Source organism: Chrysemys picta, chromosome 4, assembly GCF_011386835.1.
Source record: "Chrysemys picta bellii isolate R12L10 chromosome 4, ASM1138683v2, whole genome shotgun sequence".
In the NCBI taxonomy this organism is placed as follows: Eukaryota; Metazoa; Chordata; order Testudines; family Emydidae; genus Chrysemys; species Chrysemys picta.
The window spans coordinates 127,860,253-127,877,274 of NC_088794.1; the positions used below are offsets into that span (position 1 = coordinate 127,860,253).

The 17,022-nt window shown below is 43.8% G+C and overlaps 1 protein-coding gene across 9 annotated transcripts in view; it reads right to left on the minus strand.

The window, feature by feature from the left end:
* Positions 1-17,022, minus strand: part of CLMN (calmin) — a 128,167-nt gene that overhangs the window by 20,349 nt on the left and 90,796 nt on the right. For 8 of the 9 annotated variants that reach the window (XM_024103143.3, XM_008165762.4, XM_065593547.1 and 5 more), the window contains 5 exons: positions 14,477-14,572; positions 11,962-12,045; positions 7,315-7,407; positions 2,882-3,072; positions 449-642 (listed from right to left, as the gene is read on the minus strand). In XM_024103143.3, the coding sequence (XP_023958911.2) occupies positions 449-642; positions 2,882-3,072; positions 7,315-7,407; positions 11,962-12,045; positions 14,477-14,572 (658 nt within the window). The remainder of the gene's footprint in view (positions 1-448; positions 643-2,881; positions 3,073-7,314; positions 7,408-11,961; positions 12,046-14,476; positions 14,573-17,022) is intronic. The other variant, XM_042858678.2, reaches the window with a different exon arrangement.

Consider the following 17,022-nt stretch of genomic DNA (forward strand, 5'->3'; position numbering starts at 1 on the left):
AGGCTTGAATCAGACAGAATAGGGACAGGTATTACAGCAGAAGTTTCCTTTACTCAAGGAGGAAAAAAAATGTAAGAGGCAAGGACAATTTAAAACTAAATTTAAGACCATTCAAAATAGGCAAAAAGGAAAAAAAGGAATTTTAGAATAAGCAAGGACAATTTTAAAAAAGGAACAGAGAGAAAATAACTGGAGCTAGCAAGACATATGCCTACCATCCACCTGATCATTTTGCTCATGTACGGGATCCCTTTATCCCACCCTTTGCTCATTTTGTCTTTTTAAATTGTAAGTACTTTGGGAGAAGGACTGCTTTGGGACAGTACCCAGCACAATGGGGACCCGATACTGACTGAAGCTAATGGAAACTATTGCAATAAAAATAAAGAGTCATAAATTTTTAATTATTTGACAGATGCACCAAGGAAGGCTGCTGTGAATGTGTTACCTTCTGGCTCCAGAAGTCTAGGAACACCAAGATTATCTTGTGCTATGCTGAAAGCATCCTCTAAGTTTTCCCGAGCTGATTTCTCCAGAGCTTGCTTCATGTCTACCAAGTTGGAATCTATTGCTTTTATTATAGCTAAGAAAGCAAGGCCACTCCGCCAACTGCTGGCAAAATCTTGAACTGCAACACCATATCTAAATTAAAAAACCAACAACAACAACAACTATATACACTGTAGAAATATATATTAAAAATAACAACCACCATCCCACAACAAAAGCAGTGCCACCATCTAAAACTCCTGAACTATAAGTAAAGTTGTCTGGCTATAGTCATTACAGGAGAGAGTTTCTTGGCTCTAGGACAGTAGGAAACGCTTTTATACAATATAAAGATTCACTGTAAGTTGAGCCAACAGTTTGGCTACCAACTGAGATCAACCTGCTTATAGGAAGTAGTTAACAAAAACAAAACCCACAAGTACTTAGTAACATTTACAAAACCAAATGTCTGAGTAATTACTGATTTTACTTTGCTATAGTGTTTTAATGCCATAGTATGGGAAAGGGGCCCAACACATAAGCATGTACAAAAAAAAATATCCACATTTGACAACTTTTGCATTTTTATAAGAACGAAAATGAAAGACAGAGTTCTGAAAGTTTCATGGTTTAAAACGCTACAACCAAGTTTTCACTATCCTGGTAATTGTTTTTTCTTTCTATGGAAGCTATAAAATGATTTAGTTCCCAACCATTGATTTCCTTCCAAACTGTATTTCTGAGTGGCACTGAAAACACGATGGCCTTGTTTATCGTTTCCATATTGGTATTCCACAGTTATCAATCGTATTGGTCAGCGTCACAGCTCTAGAAATAGGATTTATTCATTAACTTGTTCTTTCTCTGCTGTCTGGATTGGCAGCAGCTGATCACGAAACAACAGGCCAAATTCATCCCTGGTTTTTCAATTCCACTGACTTCACTGGAGTTTCACCAGGGATGGATGTGGTCCAATGGAGAAGATTTTTAGAAATGACCTTTTAATTTTGCATTTGCAATGTGGGCCCAAGTGTTCTCTTGTGAACAGCAAAGATTTGTACATGTCAATCTCTAATACATTAATTTGGGTAAGTGAATTTTGACCCATATGCCTCATAAACTCTGGCTTTTTCTTTACCATTTCTTTATGATTCAATGGGACTATATGAAAAATCCAGAAGAGACCTCTGCACTACAACAATTTTACAGTAACTAATATTTTTGGCCTAAACTACTTGTCAGTAATGTTTCATTTAAAATCATAACCTGGTTTTATTACAGAGTATCTTGAGATGCAAAGGTCAGATTAAGATGCAAGTTTCACCAAAGTTTAAGGGAGTTTTTAATCCAGTGTTCCCATTGGAGCCCACCTCTTGTTGCATAACACGTGAAGTGGCAGTTCTTATGCAAGGACAGGTCTGATTCTTTAGAATGAGCAGAGCAATCCCAAAGAGGAAAACAACAACAAGAACTATCTTAAATGCAATCAAAATATTTTGATATTAATTATTAGCAGATTCAAATCCTTCATTTATATCTAATCTTTTGATTTACACAAAACACTCAATAGATTGCAAATACCTCAGGACAGGGGATGAGTCTGCATCTGTGTCTAGCATACTGTCAAGACTACTGATTGCAGTTAACATATAATGCACAATATTGTGAAATCAGTGGCGGATTAGCCACTGAGCCAACAGGGGCCCCGGCCAATTCAGGGCCCCCTGAAAAATGGGCGCCCTTGCACTCCGCCCCCTCCAGCGCTCCAGCTGGGGAGCAGGGTTAGGATTTGGGAGCTTGCCCCGCTCCGCCCCTCCCCGCCGCTCCAGCCAGGGACTGGGATCAGGACACGGGGACTTGCCCCGCTCCATCCCCCCCGCCCGGTGCTCCTGAGGGGATGCGGAGTCAGGACGCAGGGCTTGCCCTGCTCCGCTCACCTGGTGCTCCTGTCAGGGAGCAGCAGGAGCGTCGGGCAGGCAGAGTGGGGCAAGTCCCTGCACCCCAACCCTGCTTCCTGGCTGGAGCATGGGGGAGATGCAGGGGGACTGCAGATAGAAGGGGTGGGGAGGGGCCCCCACTTGCTCTGGCCCAGGGCCCCATAACATCCTAATCCGCCCCAAGTGAAATAAGGAAGATACAGCACCTGATATTCTGCCAGTTTAAGTCAGTCAATTTAAACCACCTGAGGATCTCACCCAAAATATGCGAAAATATAAATTGCTCACTCTAAAACTTGAACACACTAAAACAAGGAAGATCCTACAGCATGTGTTATTGTCATAGATTCCTCCCATGGACTACAGAGGGAAATTAGTTTCAACCTCAGAAACAAACCCATTCGCAGCTGGTAAAATGGAGACTCTTCTAAGCTACCAAAAGGAGGTTGGCTTACTTTCTGGTTTTCCTTTGAACCCAGGTTAAAAGGGCTCTGATTGCTTTTCGCTGATCCTTCACTGAAAGAGACATGCTTCTCTCTATATTAGGAGTGCTCGGATGAGATGTGTCTGAGTCAGCCCCGCTGGGCCCAGATGACAGGCTGGAAGAGGAGGAGTTCCTATTGAGGTTGCCTGTCAGTTCTTTAATCTGTGTTGAAAAAGGTAAAACACAAGGTATTTCAATTTGATACAGACATCCAATCATCCATAAATCCTGCTTTCAAGAAAAGTAACTCTTTTGTTTCCTCTGAAATTCAGTTAACAGTCTAATTATAGGTCTGTGCATTAAAGAATTCAGCAACAACTACACCAACCAGAATAGACCTAACTAGCAGCACCCTTGTTGGCAGTCTCAACAGAGATGTCAAGACTGATGGGCAAGGATACATGCAGTGTTGTTATAGCCATGTCGGTATTAGAGAGACAAAGTGGGTGAGGTAATATTTTTTATTTGAGCAACTTCTGTTGGCCCGAGAGATAAGCTTTCAAGATTATACAAAGCTCAGATCTAGCAAGGATATAGATATTAGTTTGCATTGGTTGAAAATATTAGAACAAAAAAATTGTCCCGTGGGGAAATGGGTTTTAATTGAAATCAAAGGATAGATTTTGGTAGAATTTCCTGTTGAGAAAATCTAAATGACATGCTAACCAGAGGGGATGGGTTACTTCGCCTTTTAATAACGAGTTCTTCGAGATGTGCTGTTCATATACATAATAGTGCACTTCAGGTTGTGCATGTGCTCCATGCATCCAGAGCCAGAAATTTTTCCTCTAGCAGTGTTCATCTGGGCCACGCATGGTCTCCCCAGACTCCACACCAAGGAGATAAAGGGGGCTGACAGACTGCTGCCATCTTAGTTCCCTCTCTACCACCAGTTCCAGGTAGAGGTTGACCAGGCAGTGGAGAAAGAGGGTGGGTAGTGCACTGCAAATGTCAAAGAACTCAAGCTGCTGCAAGGTGAGTAACCTTCAAGTGATTGTTCCTATGTGTGGTGCACAAAGAGTGTCTCTTTCAAGGAGGTGGGTGCCTGAAATCTTAGGACACAACAGATTGCAGACTGAACTGCCCTGCCCAAAGTAGTATCAGAAACTGCTGCTTCCACCAGTGCATATTGTCTAGCAAAGGTGTGACCAGAACTCCAAGCTGCTGCTCTGTAGATGTCAGTAGTAGGGACATCTCTAAGGTAAACTACCCATGCTGCCTGAGCTCTTGTCGAATGTGCTCTCACACTGCTTTTGAGGGGGGATATTGTTCATCTCATAGCAGAGTAGGATGCATCCTGAGATCCATTATGACAGCCTCAGGGAGAAAATGGCCTCTTTTCATTCGTTCCACCAATGATACAGAGAGCCTAGGAGACTTTTGAAATGATTTTGTCCTTTGGAGGTAAAAGGCAAGAGTTCTAGGCATGTCCGTTGAGAGCCACACCACTTCTTCCCTGATAAGTGAGGTTTAGGGTAAAACACCAGTAGGTGGATACTTTGGTTAAGATGAAAGTCCACCACCACCTTCAGAAAGAACTTTGGATGCAGTCTCATGGATACCTCATCCTTGAGAAAAACTGTATTGGGGGGGTGGAGGGATCTGCCAGGAGCGCCCCATATTCCCTAGCTCTTCTGGCCAATGTGATAGCAACTGAAAATGCTATCTTCATAGAGAGATGTAGCAGACATGAATCTAGAGGCTTGAATGGCAGTTTAGTCAGGGATGATAAAACAAAGTTAAAGGTCCAGGCTGGTACAGGTTTAGCCACTAGAGGGAAGGCCTAAATCATACTCTTCAAGAAGTGGAAAATGACGGGGTGAGAAAAAACAGAATAGGTAATTACCGATGGATGAAAGGTGCTGATGGCTGGCAGGAGTATTCTGGGGGAACTAATAGACAGCACCATGGATTTTAAGGACAGCAGGTAATCCAATAAATTCAGACTCTTAGCCTATAGGGAAAACTCCTCATTGGTCATACCAAAACACAAATATTTTCCACTTTGCTTCATAATATTTCTGGTAGAGTCCTTCCTACTACTGCTCAGGATTGCCTGGACATCAGCCAAATAGGCTTTTCCAACTCCAACTTCCATCCAAACACCATGCCCTCAGATGAAGCATGACTGGGTTGGTGCAGTAAAGCCTTCCCTAATTCTCAGTTGAAAGGTGAAATATGCTGAAGATTCCTGACATATTGTCTGACGATCTCTAGGAACCCTTCAGGGCATATTCTGGAGATGTGCATCAGTCATAGTCCTTTCCAACTCGAGGACTTGGACTGCAGATCCAGTGGAGCTCTGGGTACTGGAGGAGGCGGCCACAACCTGCCTCAGCTAGTTGATGGTACCAGTGAAAGTCTGGCTCAACTGCTACTAAGGTCGGGGGTGAAAAGAGATACCATAGGGAGCTCAGTACCAGCTGAAGTCCCAGTACTTGGTGCTGAGCTCTGGAAAGCTGAGGGGATTTTGGTTCCAGGAATACCAAGAGATCATCTGGAGCCAAGAAACAAGCCAAAGTCGATGAAGTCATTTCTGTAACCCAAGTCACTGAGGCAGATGGCACCAACAGCGCTGATTTTGTAGATTTTAGTGCCCAAGTTCCAACCCTGGTACTGGAAGGAGCTGAAGTCTTCCCTTCAAAGAAATCTCAGTACGGTCCTTCCCAGTACCAGACCGTCCTGCTCTGGAGCATGAAGCTCCAATTACTGGTTTGGAATGTGGACTTCTGCCACTTCTCAGAGGGCTTGGAAGGGGATCCTTCCCTCTTGCTGTTGGGGAAGCCCCTATGTTTTTCCCTCCCATTTGTCTGTCCTGGCTCTGCTCTCCAGAGTCTGCCTGAGCCAAAAGAGGGGTGGAAGTCTTGGAACCACCCAGGACTGAAGAAGTGGGGCCTCTCCTACCTTCTTCAGGTCAATATACAGGCAATCTGTACAGTCAGAGGCTGTTCTCACCGCCAGGAGGAATCTTCAGAGGTTAGTCCTACTTGGGAACAACCGGGAGGTACTGTACCTGGATGGGATATGCGCTTCCTCCAGGCAGTAGAGACAGGTGTTGTGATGGTCTGTGACTTGGAAGGGCTTGTGGCACATATCGTGGTTTTAAAGCCAGGGATCTTTGGCATACTGCCCTGCAATCTGGTTCTCTTTGGATTGGCGGTGTGGGGGAGAGATACATCCTGGCTGGGGGGTTCCAAACTAGGGAACCAACCCCCTAAAACTATCCTAAGTAACTATATTAAAGAACAAACTAAACAGATTTTTTTTGAAGAAACTATTTACAGAGGGAACCTGAAGAAGTCAGCATGGACACTGAAACTCCATCTCAGATCACAAGAGGTGAGAAGGAACTAAGATGGCAGTACTCCAGCAGCCCCCTTTGTCCCTACATTGTAGAGCAGGAGGAGAGTGGGGGTGCATGTGTAGACCAGATGAATACTGCTAGGGGAAAATGTCCAGTTCTGGGTGCTTGGAGCACATGCACAACCTGAAATGCACTACACAGAAAAAATCACTCAAGCAAAACAAAGTGTTTCATTTCGGGTCAACATTAACGTTACCATTTGCCTTAGGCCTGGTCTACACTAAAAATTTAGATCAACAAAGCTACGTCACTCGGGTGTGAATCACAATGCTAAGTACTGCAGCTGTGTTGATCTAACCCCTGGAATAGACACAGTTAGGTCAATGGAAGAATGTTGACGTTGACCTAGTTACTGTCACTCAGAGAGATGCAGTTCCTACAGTGACGAGGTATGCCATTGTAGCCCCCATAGTGTAGACAAGTCCTTAGCAACTGTGTTGCTTCACTGTACTTGTAGTTCTAGGTCCCTCAACCCCCATTCTCCCCTCTGGGCCCTGCCCCCTGGTTAGGCTACATCTTCTGTGATGCACGAGTTCCTCTCTGTAGCTGAGCTGCTGCAACGCATCCCACAATGCTCAGCCACAGGGGAGAGACCATGGTGCATCTTGGAAGATGAAGTCAGGCTCCAAGACTTGTAGATCACTACTACAGGTGATACCTCTAGATCAGGGTTGAGATACTAGGTATAAAACTGATGTAAGTTAGAGGACGATCAATCCCTCTGTGCTTTATTTCTGTCTTTATGGATATAGGTCAGTACAGGTCTGTCGCATCTTACGCACATTTAACATGCGCGATTTCAACTTTACGCGGTTGGCAAAAACAAAGAGAAAAACAACAGTTTTAATACTATACCTGTAGTGCGGGCGATTTCGCACGCCATTGAACTCAATGGGGTTTTGGCTATACGCGGTTTTCGCTTTACGCGCTAACCGCGGAACGGAACCCCCGCGTAAGATGAGACAAACCTGTATTCTGCTGGAACTGAATGATTTTATAGACATAGTTCTCTTGTGATTACAGCATATAAATGGTTTTACCTGAAAAAACAGGATTATATTCCATATTAGTCCAAGTACCAGAGAAGAGTTTCCATCCACTATTTCTGCTGCATCAATGCTAACCAGTTTTACCTATAGAAAAGTAGGTTATAAGCTTAAGGGGATCTGTATATACGGATTACATAAGAAACACAGTTTAAATATAGAAAATGCATCAGCTCAAACCCAGACATAGGACAGTCACAGAACCCTTCTACATCCCAAGAAAGAGTCAGTTCTTGGAATGAGCTAACAAAAAATTGTCCTTGACTGGGTAACTTTTTTTTTTTTTTAAAAAACCAGTCCATAAAGGCATCAAAAACTGCCCACAGTCTCCAGAGCTGTTCTGGACACTCTTCAGAGGTGTCTGTCCTAAAGTCAGTACAAGGAAAATGACTGCAAAAGTTAGACATCATAAGGAATATATATTTACTGGCCTACTCTTTTCTTTAAAGACCACTTGGGCTACCAGATTTCTCTCATCTGCAGGGAAGATGCTGTTTTTATACACTCCCTATTTCCCAGCAAGCTTTACCAGGAATTAGGGTTATACATAGGGCTGCTCGGAGGGACTACAAGTCCCAGCTCCACCCTGTTTTCATGGATCTCAGAGAGAGATGAGAGCCTGGAACTACCAAGAGTCAACCTTGTCTCTCACCATGAAGGAGATGGGTAAGTCCTAGCCCACGCTGCTCATTTCCAGCCTCAGTCCCTATAGCCAAGGTCAGCAGAGCAAGTGTAAACCCAGTACCACTTCCCTGAGGGTACATCTACACTACAGGGGGGAGTCGATTTAAGATACGCAAATTCAGCTACGTGAATAGCGTAGCTGAATTCGACGTATCGCAGCCGACTTACCCCGTTGTGAGGACGGCGGCAAAATCGACTTCTGCGGCTTTCTGTCGGCGGCGCTTACTACCACCTCCGCTGGTGGAGTAAGAGCGCCGATTCGGGGATCGATTGTTGCGTCCCGACGGGACCCGATAAATCGATCCCCGAGAGGTCGATTTCTACCCGCCGATTCAGGCGGGTAGTATAGACCTAGCCGTAGACTATACTTCCTCCCCATCAGTGTCAGCATCTCCTTCCCTCTCATACCGGTATTTCTTCAATACAAACTTGGAACAGGCTTGTTCTGGCTCAGAAGATTCCACTTGTAAGCCTCAAAGGGTCTGCATACCTCATTACACTTTCTATACTTATAGTGAGGAATGAGACCACTTCAAAATTCAGACAGTTTGGATTAAATACAGTATAAACTTGAGGGAAGGGTAATGTGATCTGAAATCACTTTCTGTGCAAAGGAAAATAAAGCTTCCCAAGACTTCACTTTTCTTTTTAACATGCATCTCCCTTCCCCACACTTTACCTTATGGCTTCTTAAAGAGTTTATCGCTGATCTCTGACAAGATCAATTAGAATAATTGCTGGGTTTGCCTAATCCTAGCAGATCCCAAAGTTCCCACATTGTGGTTTCTTTCACATAACAACACCACGATATTATTCATTTAGACAATGCTGCCTTGTTGTTGGCAAAGTAGCAGAGCAGGAAGCAAGGAAGTTGTCAATATTGCAAATGACCCTCCAACTGAGTTAAAGCCCAGTATTATAGTCTGTATTTATCACTCAGAAATGTCATTCATGTGAATCACTTTATCCCACTACCCTACAGAACTGCTGACTGTGACAGGTTCCACCCCATTTGTGGTTTAATAAATAAACTTCTAGCTCCATATAGCCAAGGCATTTTGCCAACATTTTCATCACCACCCTTCACTCCCAGTTTGGTTTAAACTGAAATAAGTTTTAAATAGCATTGTAACCTGTGTTTTACAGAATAGTTTGCTATCCCAGTAAGAGGACTTCTTTAGCTGTCATACTTCAAGATTCAAATTTTCTTACAAAATAGATGGCATGGGACAATTTTTTAGCCTATTGCCAGGGCCGGCTCCAGGCACCAGGCAACCAAGCACATGCTTGGGGCGGCACCTGGTAAGGGGCGGCCAATCTTGGGGTGGCGGGGGGCAGCGTGGAGCGGCGCGGCATTCCGCGGGGGGGAGGGGTGCTCCGGCGGCGCGGTGCTCGGCAGGGGGCACTCCGGCGCGCGGCGCTCGGCGGGGGGGGGGGGGGGGGCGGCGCGGCGCTCGGCGGGGGGGGGGGGCGGCGCGGGGCTCGGGGGGGGGGGGAACTCGGCAGGGCAGCAAAATATTTAGAGCTGGCCCTGCCTATTGCATTTTTTAAATGCCAGTTTGTCTAAGGTGGGAGCTCTCAGCTGGAGGTTACTGTTGGACTGCTTCCAATATCAGCTGTTGTCTATCACTGCTGCTTACCTTTGTCAACCCATCCCTGTACAGATGACATTCAGTTGTAAGGTTTTAGCCGCCTACGCTCTTATGGAAACAATCAACATAGATTTGACTGCCAAATTGACACTCAGTTAAAAGGCTGATTGTGCCTTAGGAAAGCTCTACCCACTCTGTTCTGCCTTTAGAATCTGTAAGTGGGTTACAGACTATGACATAGAAGGGCCCTTAGCAACAGGGTGAGTGTAGACTGTGATGACAGCAGCATATGTAGAATTTAGTGCTATCAATGGGTGGAGCAACATGGGAAGAGAGGTGTTTTCAGTCTGCCCCTGGGTGTTGACTGGCTTTGTGACTTGTCAGCCAGGATGGACTTACTTGTGTATTTATTGCAAAGCTGGAGGGGATGACTTCACAAAGATGGGTCATCTCCCCCCAGTCAGCCCTCTCTGTATCTGCAAAGCTTAACCCTGCAGAGAGGCCACCGAGGAGCTGCCATGGGGTCAGTGACAAAGGAGAATCCTGTAGAAGCAGTGTTTTCTCCCACAGCCCAGATCCTCTCCATTCATGGAAGTGGAGGAGATGGTCTGCAGATCCAGCAGTCCTTACTGAGGCAAAATACTCATGGGCAACAAATCGCACTAAAGAAATAGGATTTTGCCTTAATAAGGACTAAGGACTGCATGATTTGGCCTTTCCCTTTCTTAATCTAGTCACATGCTGTGGTCTGCATAACGTACATTAAACACAGAAGAATTAGGGCACTGAATTTACTGTTTAAAAACGGTATTTGTTTTAAGAAACCTGTTGTACAGGCTTCTATTCTCTCACTCTTCTTGTATACACATGGATTGTCAAGAGCTCTTTAACACTATGGGATAATCCTCTGTGTTCCACCACTTAATAGGAGGCCAGATAACTCCATATTAATTTGTCTCATCTAATGCCTACTACTCTGTGCATATAGCCACTGGAAGAGAGTAACACGGGAGACAGTGTAACAAGGGAATTTCTGTTTAATTTTTTTTTTTAATGAAACCTACTGCACATGCTACTAATGTGTTCTTTTTAAATATACAGAGTCTGGTTATGGTCTCAGTTACACTGCTCTAAATCTGGAGTAGAATATATTTTTGAAATTAATGGGGTTACACCAGCCTAGATGACAGCAAAATTTGGCCCAATATTCAGGAGTGGGAGGTCTAGGGAAATGGCTCCTGGGCAGCAGTGGAGTGGAACAGAAGAGACACAGTATCTGGGAGGGCAGAGGCACAGACCAGCAAGGAGAGTTAGGTTAGTGGTAGGATTGTAGACAAGTAACAGCTGGCTTCCAGCATAAAGTTAGCAGCTGTAGCTGTGCTAGACGGCTAGCACAGGGGTGGAGCTGTACAATGGCCAATAGGTGCGGCATATGAGGAGCTGCAGATTTAGCTGAGTTGAAGAAAGAAAGGGCTGCAGTATGATGAGAATGCTGCCACCCTTCCATCTTACTGAGACACTTTAAAGGGAGTCTCACTATTACAGGGTTAATTTACCTATTAAAAAGAGTTGGGGTATGTGAGATACAGGAATCATGACAGAGAAAGTGTAGCATGGGACTTGGATGTTTCCACCATCACTTCCAATATCTCTCTGCCATGTTGTATCTTATAAGCAGTAGAGAATATTTTCATAAAACATCCATAACACCGGAACGTAAAAAAAATCTGGAGGAAAAAAATCAATATGGATTATTTCATTTTAAAATACTGGGCCAATGGTGTAAATTAGTAGCTCCACTTAAATCAGTGACATTGCACTAGTGTAAAAGTGGCACGAGAAGAAAGTCCGCTCTTATACAGTTTTGATTGCAAAAGTTATATATTTATTTATTATCTAATTTTTCCAGATTTAATTTTCTCCTGTCTTGGACTCATGATCAGCTGCTGCTGCAATTTAGTATGGAAATGCAGAATTTATGATAGTTAAAATACTTTTAATCAAAGGAAAAAGGAAAGAAGTCAATTATTACCTTCAAAGTAACTGAAATCAAGGCACTTAGAATCAATTCAGTAAAGATTACTTGAATTTCTAGTTATTTTCTTTTAATATTGGTCTCCTGATCCTTTAATCCTGTTGAACTTTTACATTATAAAATGAAAACATAATCCTTGTTTTTTAGACTCTGTAGGTGTTCTTCTACATTTTTGTGTGGTATTTTAGCCTTGCTGTTAAACAAGGCACAACTTTTTTCAATCAGTGCACTCCTCTTATGGGCATGCTGCGTAGAAAATTAGGTGCAATTATGTTTGCAATAGATACTGAGGAAAGTACGAAATTGAGACCGAGCTTTGGAAATACTTACATTACTATCCTCCAAAAACTTCAGTGCTTTAGCTATGTTGTTCAACCGAAAAATACGATGGGTTGAGGACTTATATTCATGCAGCTAGAAAACAGAAATATGTATTGTTTTAAAATGCAGACTAGAGATGAACACTTTGGATTATTTAAGTGATTTGTTTAACATGAAGAAAAAAAAGCACACAGCTGATCACAATGGTTTCTTCTGGTCTCAGAATCTAAGAATCTCTAAGACATTGTGCATGCGTAAAAAAAAAACACCACCCCCAACCCTCCCCCCTCATCCCCACTGTCTTCACTTCAGTGGCTAGCAAAGTGATAGAAGCAGTCATGAAAAAGGGCCAGTGCATAGCTTAGTGAGTTAATCATTTAGGCTTTGTATGCACCAGTGTTTCTCCATGACCGGTTAGTGGACTAGCGCCAGTCCCTGCTATCTCCCTGACACAGTTTAGGAAGCAGGGCCAGCTCCAGGCACCAGCCCAGCAAGCAGGTGCTTGGGGCAGCCAATGGAGAGGGGCGGCACGTCCAGCTGTTCGGCGGCAATTTGGCAGCAGGTCCCTCACTCCCTCTCAGAGCGAAGGACCAGCCACCGAATTCTGAAGCGGTGGCGGTAGAGCTGCCGCCGAAGTGCCGCAGATTGCGATCGCGACTTTTTTTTTTGCTGCTTAGGGCGGCAAAAACCCTAGAGCCGGCCCTGTTAGGAAGGCAGTAAGCCAGTCCCCGGTATCAAAAAATGTTGAGAAAAATTGGTCTACACTATATCTTTTAATCAAGTTTATAATTAGTTAGTGGCATGACCGGTTCTAAACAGGTTTTGTCCGCACATGATATGGTCAAGACTTAGTTAATAATCATTGCAACTAACAGTATTTCACCCTTGCTCGAGATCTAGGGTTTGTTTTCACTGCTAAAAAAACCCTACTTTTTACCTCAAGGTAACTAATGAGCATGAGCTAGCCCAAGGTAAAACACATAAAGACCGGCACGTAGTTTTACCATGAGGTAAACAGCCAGGGGTTGACCTTGGCACATTTATCTCATGATAAAACTAAATGCCTTGTCTTCATTGTATTTTTACCTCAGGATAGCTCAAGCACATCAGTTACCACAAGGTAAAAAACGCACCTTTCTTAGCAGCGAAGTGTGAAGACAAGCCGCTAGCTGCCCCATGGCCTTGTAACTCCAGTTTGGTGTACTGTTTTTTGTTATGTGGCTAGACTTCTGCCTGTGTAACCAGTTTGGCCAATTCTCTTTCCTCCAGGCTACCTGTGCAGTAGGACGTCCCAGGATGCATTGCTACACAGGTTGCTCACGCCATTCTGTGTGCATGCTCTGAGGACCTCTATCCCCTGCTGAGTCAGTGTGAGAGAGCAGCACAGATTTCCCCAGGCTGCACTAATACATACCCAGTTAGACAGGATGATAGGAGTGGACACACAAAATTGGTGACGCACAAAAACTGCAGTGTGCAGACAACTCTCATGCTTTCTGTACCCAATTCAGATGGGAGTTTCACCAGCTGATTATGAGAACACATTTACATCTGTAATGTGGAGCGGATCGTGGGGCCAATTTCTACTCTTACTACAAAGCAGGGTTACATCCACATAAGAGGGGCAAATCTGGTACTTAGCAAGTATAAATAAAAAGACCTACCAAGCAGTTAAAATGGGCAGAGGATTATCATCTGTAATGGATTGCTCATGTCTATAGCAGATGTTTCTATTTTCCAGGCACTGGGAACTTTGTACACAGTTTTTCAAGGTAATAAATGCCAGCAAGGTCAAAATCTGAAAACACATAGCTCCACATACCAGAGGGATTGAACTAATCTGAACCAAGGTATCAGGACTGAAACCAAGGGCTACTTCAGAAAATAAATCACATGCATTAAGCCACAGATCTTTTGGTTTAGTGAAATCTACCAAAAAATAAAACTATAATTTATAAATAAAAAATACAGCTCTACCAAAAATACTTTACCCCTTCCACAGTACCTTCCATTTGAAGAAGATCTCAAGGCACTGAACAAACATTAATAAAAACTTATAAAAAAAATCAATTAATGGAGATATCCTATCTCCTAGAACTGGAAGGGACCTGGAAAGGTCATTGAGTCCAGCCCCCTGCCTTCACTAGCAGGACCAAGTACTGATTTTGCCCCAGCTCCTAAAGTGGCTCCCTCAAGGATTGAACTCACAACCCTGGGTTCAACAGGCCAATGTTCAAACCACTGAGCTATCCCTCTCCCCAACTTGCCAAAACTCCTGAGAGGTAAAGGAGTTTACGTTGGTCCCTCACCAGTGTAAGGTCCCGTAAGGACCACATGACAGTGGGGGTAAGTTAGACCACCGGAGGCCAACCCACAGATAAGGGAACTGTACTGGGCTCACTGATGTGACCCTCTCCCCCACTCTGCTGTGTGTGGGAGAATCTGGCCTATTACATGTTCACACATGTACCCACACAAGGATAATGCCATACTACGTAGAGGTTTTTCATCCTTGTATACATACCAGATTTTGCCCTGACAGGACCTCCAGCAAAGCCATCAAGATTTTCCCATCTTGAATATCAAGAAACAAATCTTTCACTTCCAGAGGAGGATTGCACTGTGAGGAAAGGAAGCAGTGTTATCTGGATAGTGCTGGATAATCTTTTAAAAGCAGGACTTGGTAAATCATCATTATTTTTGAAGGAAATATGTGGAACTTTACAAAACAGGGATGCTTCTTCTTCTTTACTATTTGTATTACTGTAGCACGAGAAGGCTTCTTATAGAATCACAGAATCGTAGGACTGGAAGGGACCTTGAGAGGTCATCTAGTCCAGTCCCCTGCACTCAAGGCAGAACTAAGTATTATCTAGATCATCCGAGAGAAGTGTTTGTCTAACCTGCCCTTAAAAATCTCCAATGACCTCTCTAGGCAATTCATTCCAGGTGCTTAACTACCCTGACAGTTAGGAAGTTTTTCCTAATGCCCAATCTAAACAGCCCTCGTTGCAATTTAAGCCCATTGCTTCTTGTCCTATCCTCAGAGATTAAGAAGAACAATTTTTCTCCCTCCTCTTTGTAAGAGCCTTTTATGTACTTGAAAACTGTTACCATGTCTCAGTCTTCTCTTCTCCAGACTAAACAAACCCAATTTTTTCAATCTTCCCTCACAGGTCATGTTTTCTAGACCTTTAATCATTTTTGTTGCTCTTCTCTGGACTTTCTCCAATTTGTCCACATCTTTCCTGAAATGTGGCGCTCAGAACTGAACACAATACTCCAGTTGAGACATAATCAGTGCAGAGTAGAGCAGAAGAATTACTTCTTGTGTCTTATTTACAACACTCCTGCTAATACATCCCAGAATGATTTCTGCTTTTTCTGCAACAGTGTTACACTGCTGACTCATATTTAGCTTGTGATCCACTATGACCCCCAGATCCCTTTCCGCATTACTCCTTCCTAGGCAGTCATTTCCCATTTTGTATGTGTGCAACTGATTGTTCCTTCCTAAGTGGAGTGCTTTGCATTTGCCCTTATTGAATTTCATCCTATTTACTTCAGACTATTTCTCCAGTTTGTCCAGATCATTTTGAATTTTAATCCTGTCCTCCAAAGCACTTGCAACCACTCCCAGCTTGGTATTGTCCGCAAACTTATAAATATAATATGTTTATATCTACTGTGGGCTCTATTCTGAAGTTCTTCCTCCGCTTCTCAGTCAAAACGCTTATTAACATCTATGGAAGTTTTGCCCAAGTAAGGACTGAGCTAAAACTGAGGGCCAGATTCTGATCTCATTACACCAGTATGTTGGAGTCAATAGAGTTATTTCAGATTTACATCAGTGTAACAGAGACCAGACTCTAGCCATATAGACTTCTGGGCTCGGCCCTATGTAAGTACTGGATAGGCCAAGGGCCAGATTCTGATCTCTTACGCCAGTATCACTCTAATAGACATCAGTGCTGTTACTCCTGCTTTACCTTGGGATAAAGAAGATTACAGTCCAGGTCAATGACAGTATTCGGTTGCTTATGCTGAAAAGTTTCCCTTGGTGCCATTATACTTCCAAGTATACTGAATATATTTAAAATGACATGGCAACTTCATATATAGCAGCTCTCCTTTTCCTGAAAAGCCCTCCGAAGGGAACCATCTCCTCCACCCACATAGGTGTCTCATGATGTGTGCACTGTGAGGCACACGGCCAAATCTGCTCACTCCTCCAGAGTCAGTCCCAGCTGCAGAAATTACCTTCCATTTCGGCGTCACTTGCTCATTCATCCCTAAGGAGACACTTCTTTACTTCTTTGGTTGGACTGCATACTACTGTTTGATTAAGCACAACTTCTGGCAATTTGGAACTGGGCCTATTTGTGAATAGTCTTCCTCCCATGCAGCCAAAAAATATTATTCAACGCTACCCATGGGTCTGAGAAAGATATTAGTTTCTAAAGCAATAACCCACTTTGAACCAAAAACTTCTTTTATAACTTCCAACACCAGAAGGACCGAAACCTGCAATGTGCGGAGCATCCACAAGTCCTTCATTACGGGGGTTGTGAGTAACCAGCTGTTCCCAAAACCGGGCACATACCAAGGGGAACAGTGGGGGGGGGAAACGTTTAACTCACTTCAAGACTGATCTTGCTAAGTTTATGGAGGGGATGGTACGGTGAGACTGCTTACAGTGGCATATAGCCGATTTGCAACTGATAGCAGTGAATATCTCCAATGGCCAGTGATGGGACACTAGATGGGAAGGGCTTTGAGTTACTACAGAGAATTCTTTCCCAGGTGACTAGCTGGTGGATCTTGCCCACATGCTGAGGGTCTAACAGATCGCCATAGTTGGGGTTGGGAAGGAATTTTTCCCTGAGTCGGATTGACAGATGAGACCTTGGGGAATTTTTGCCTTCCTCTGCAACACTGGGCATGGGTCACTTGCAGGTTTAAACTAGCGTAAATGGTGGATTCTCTGTAACTTGAAGTCTTTAAACCATGATTTGAGGACTTCAGTAACTCAGCCAGAGGCTAGGGGTCTATTACAGGAGTGGGTGGGTG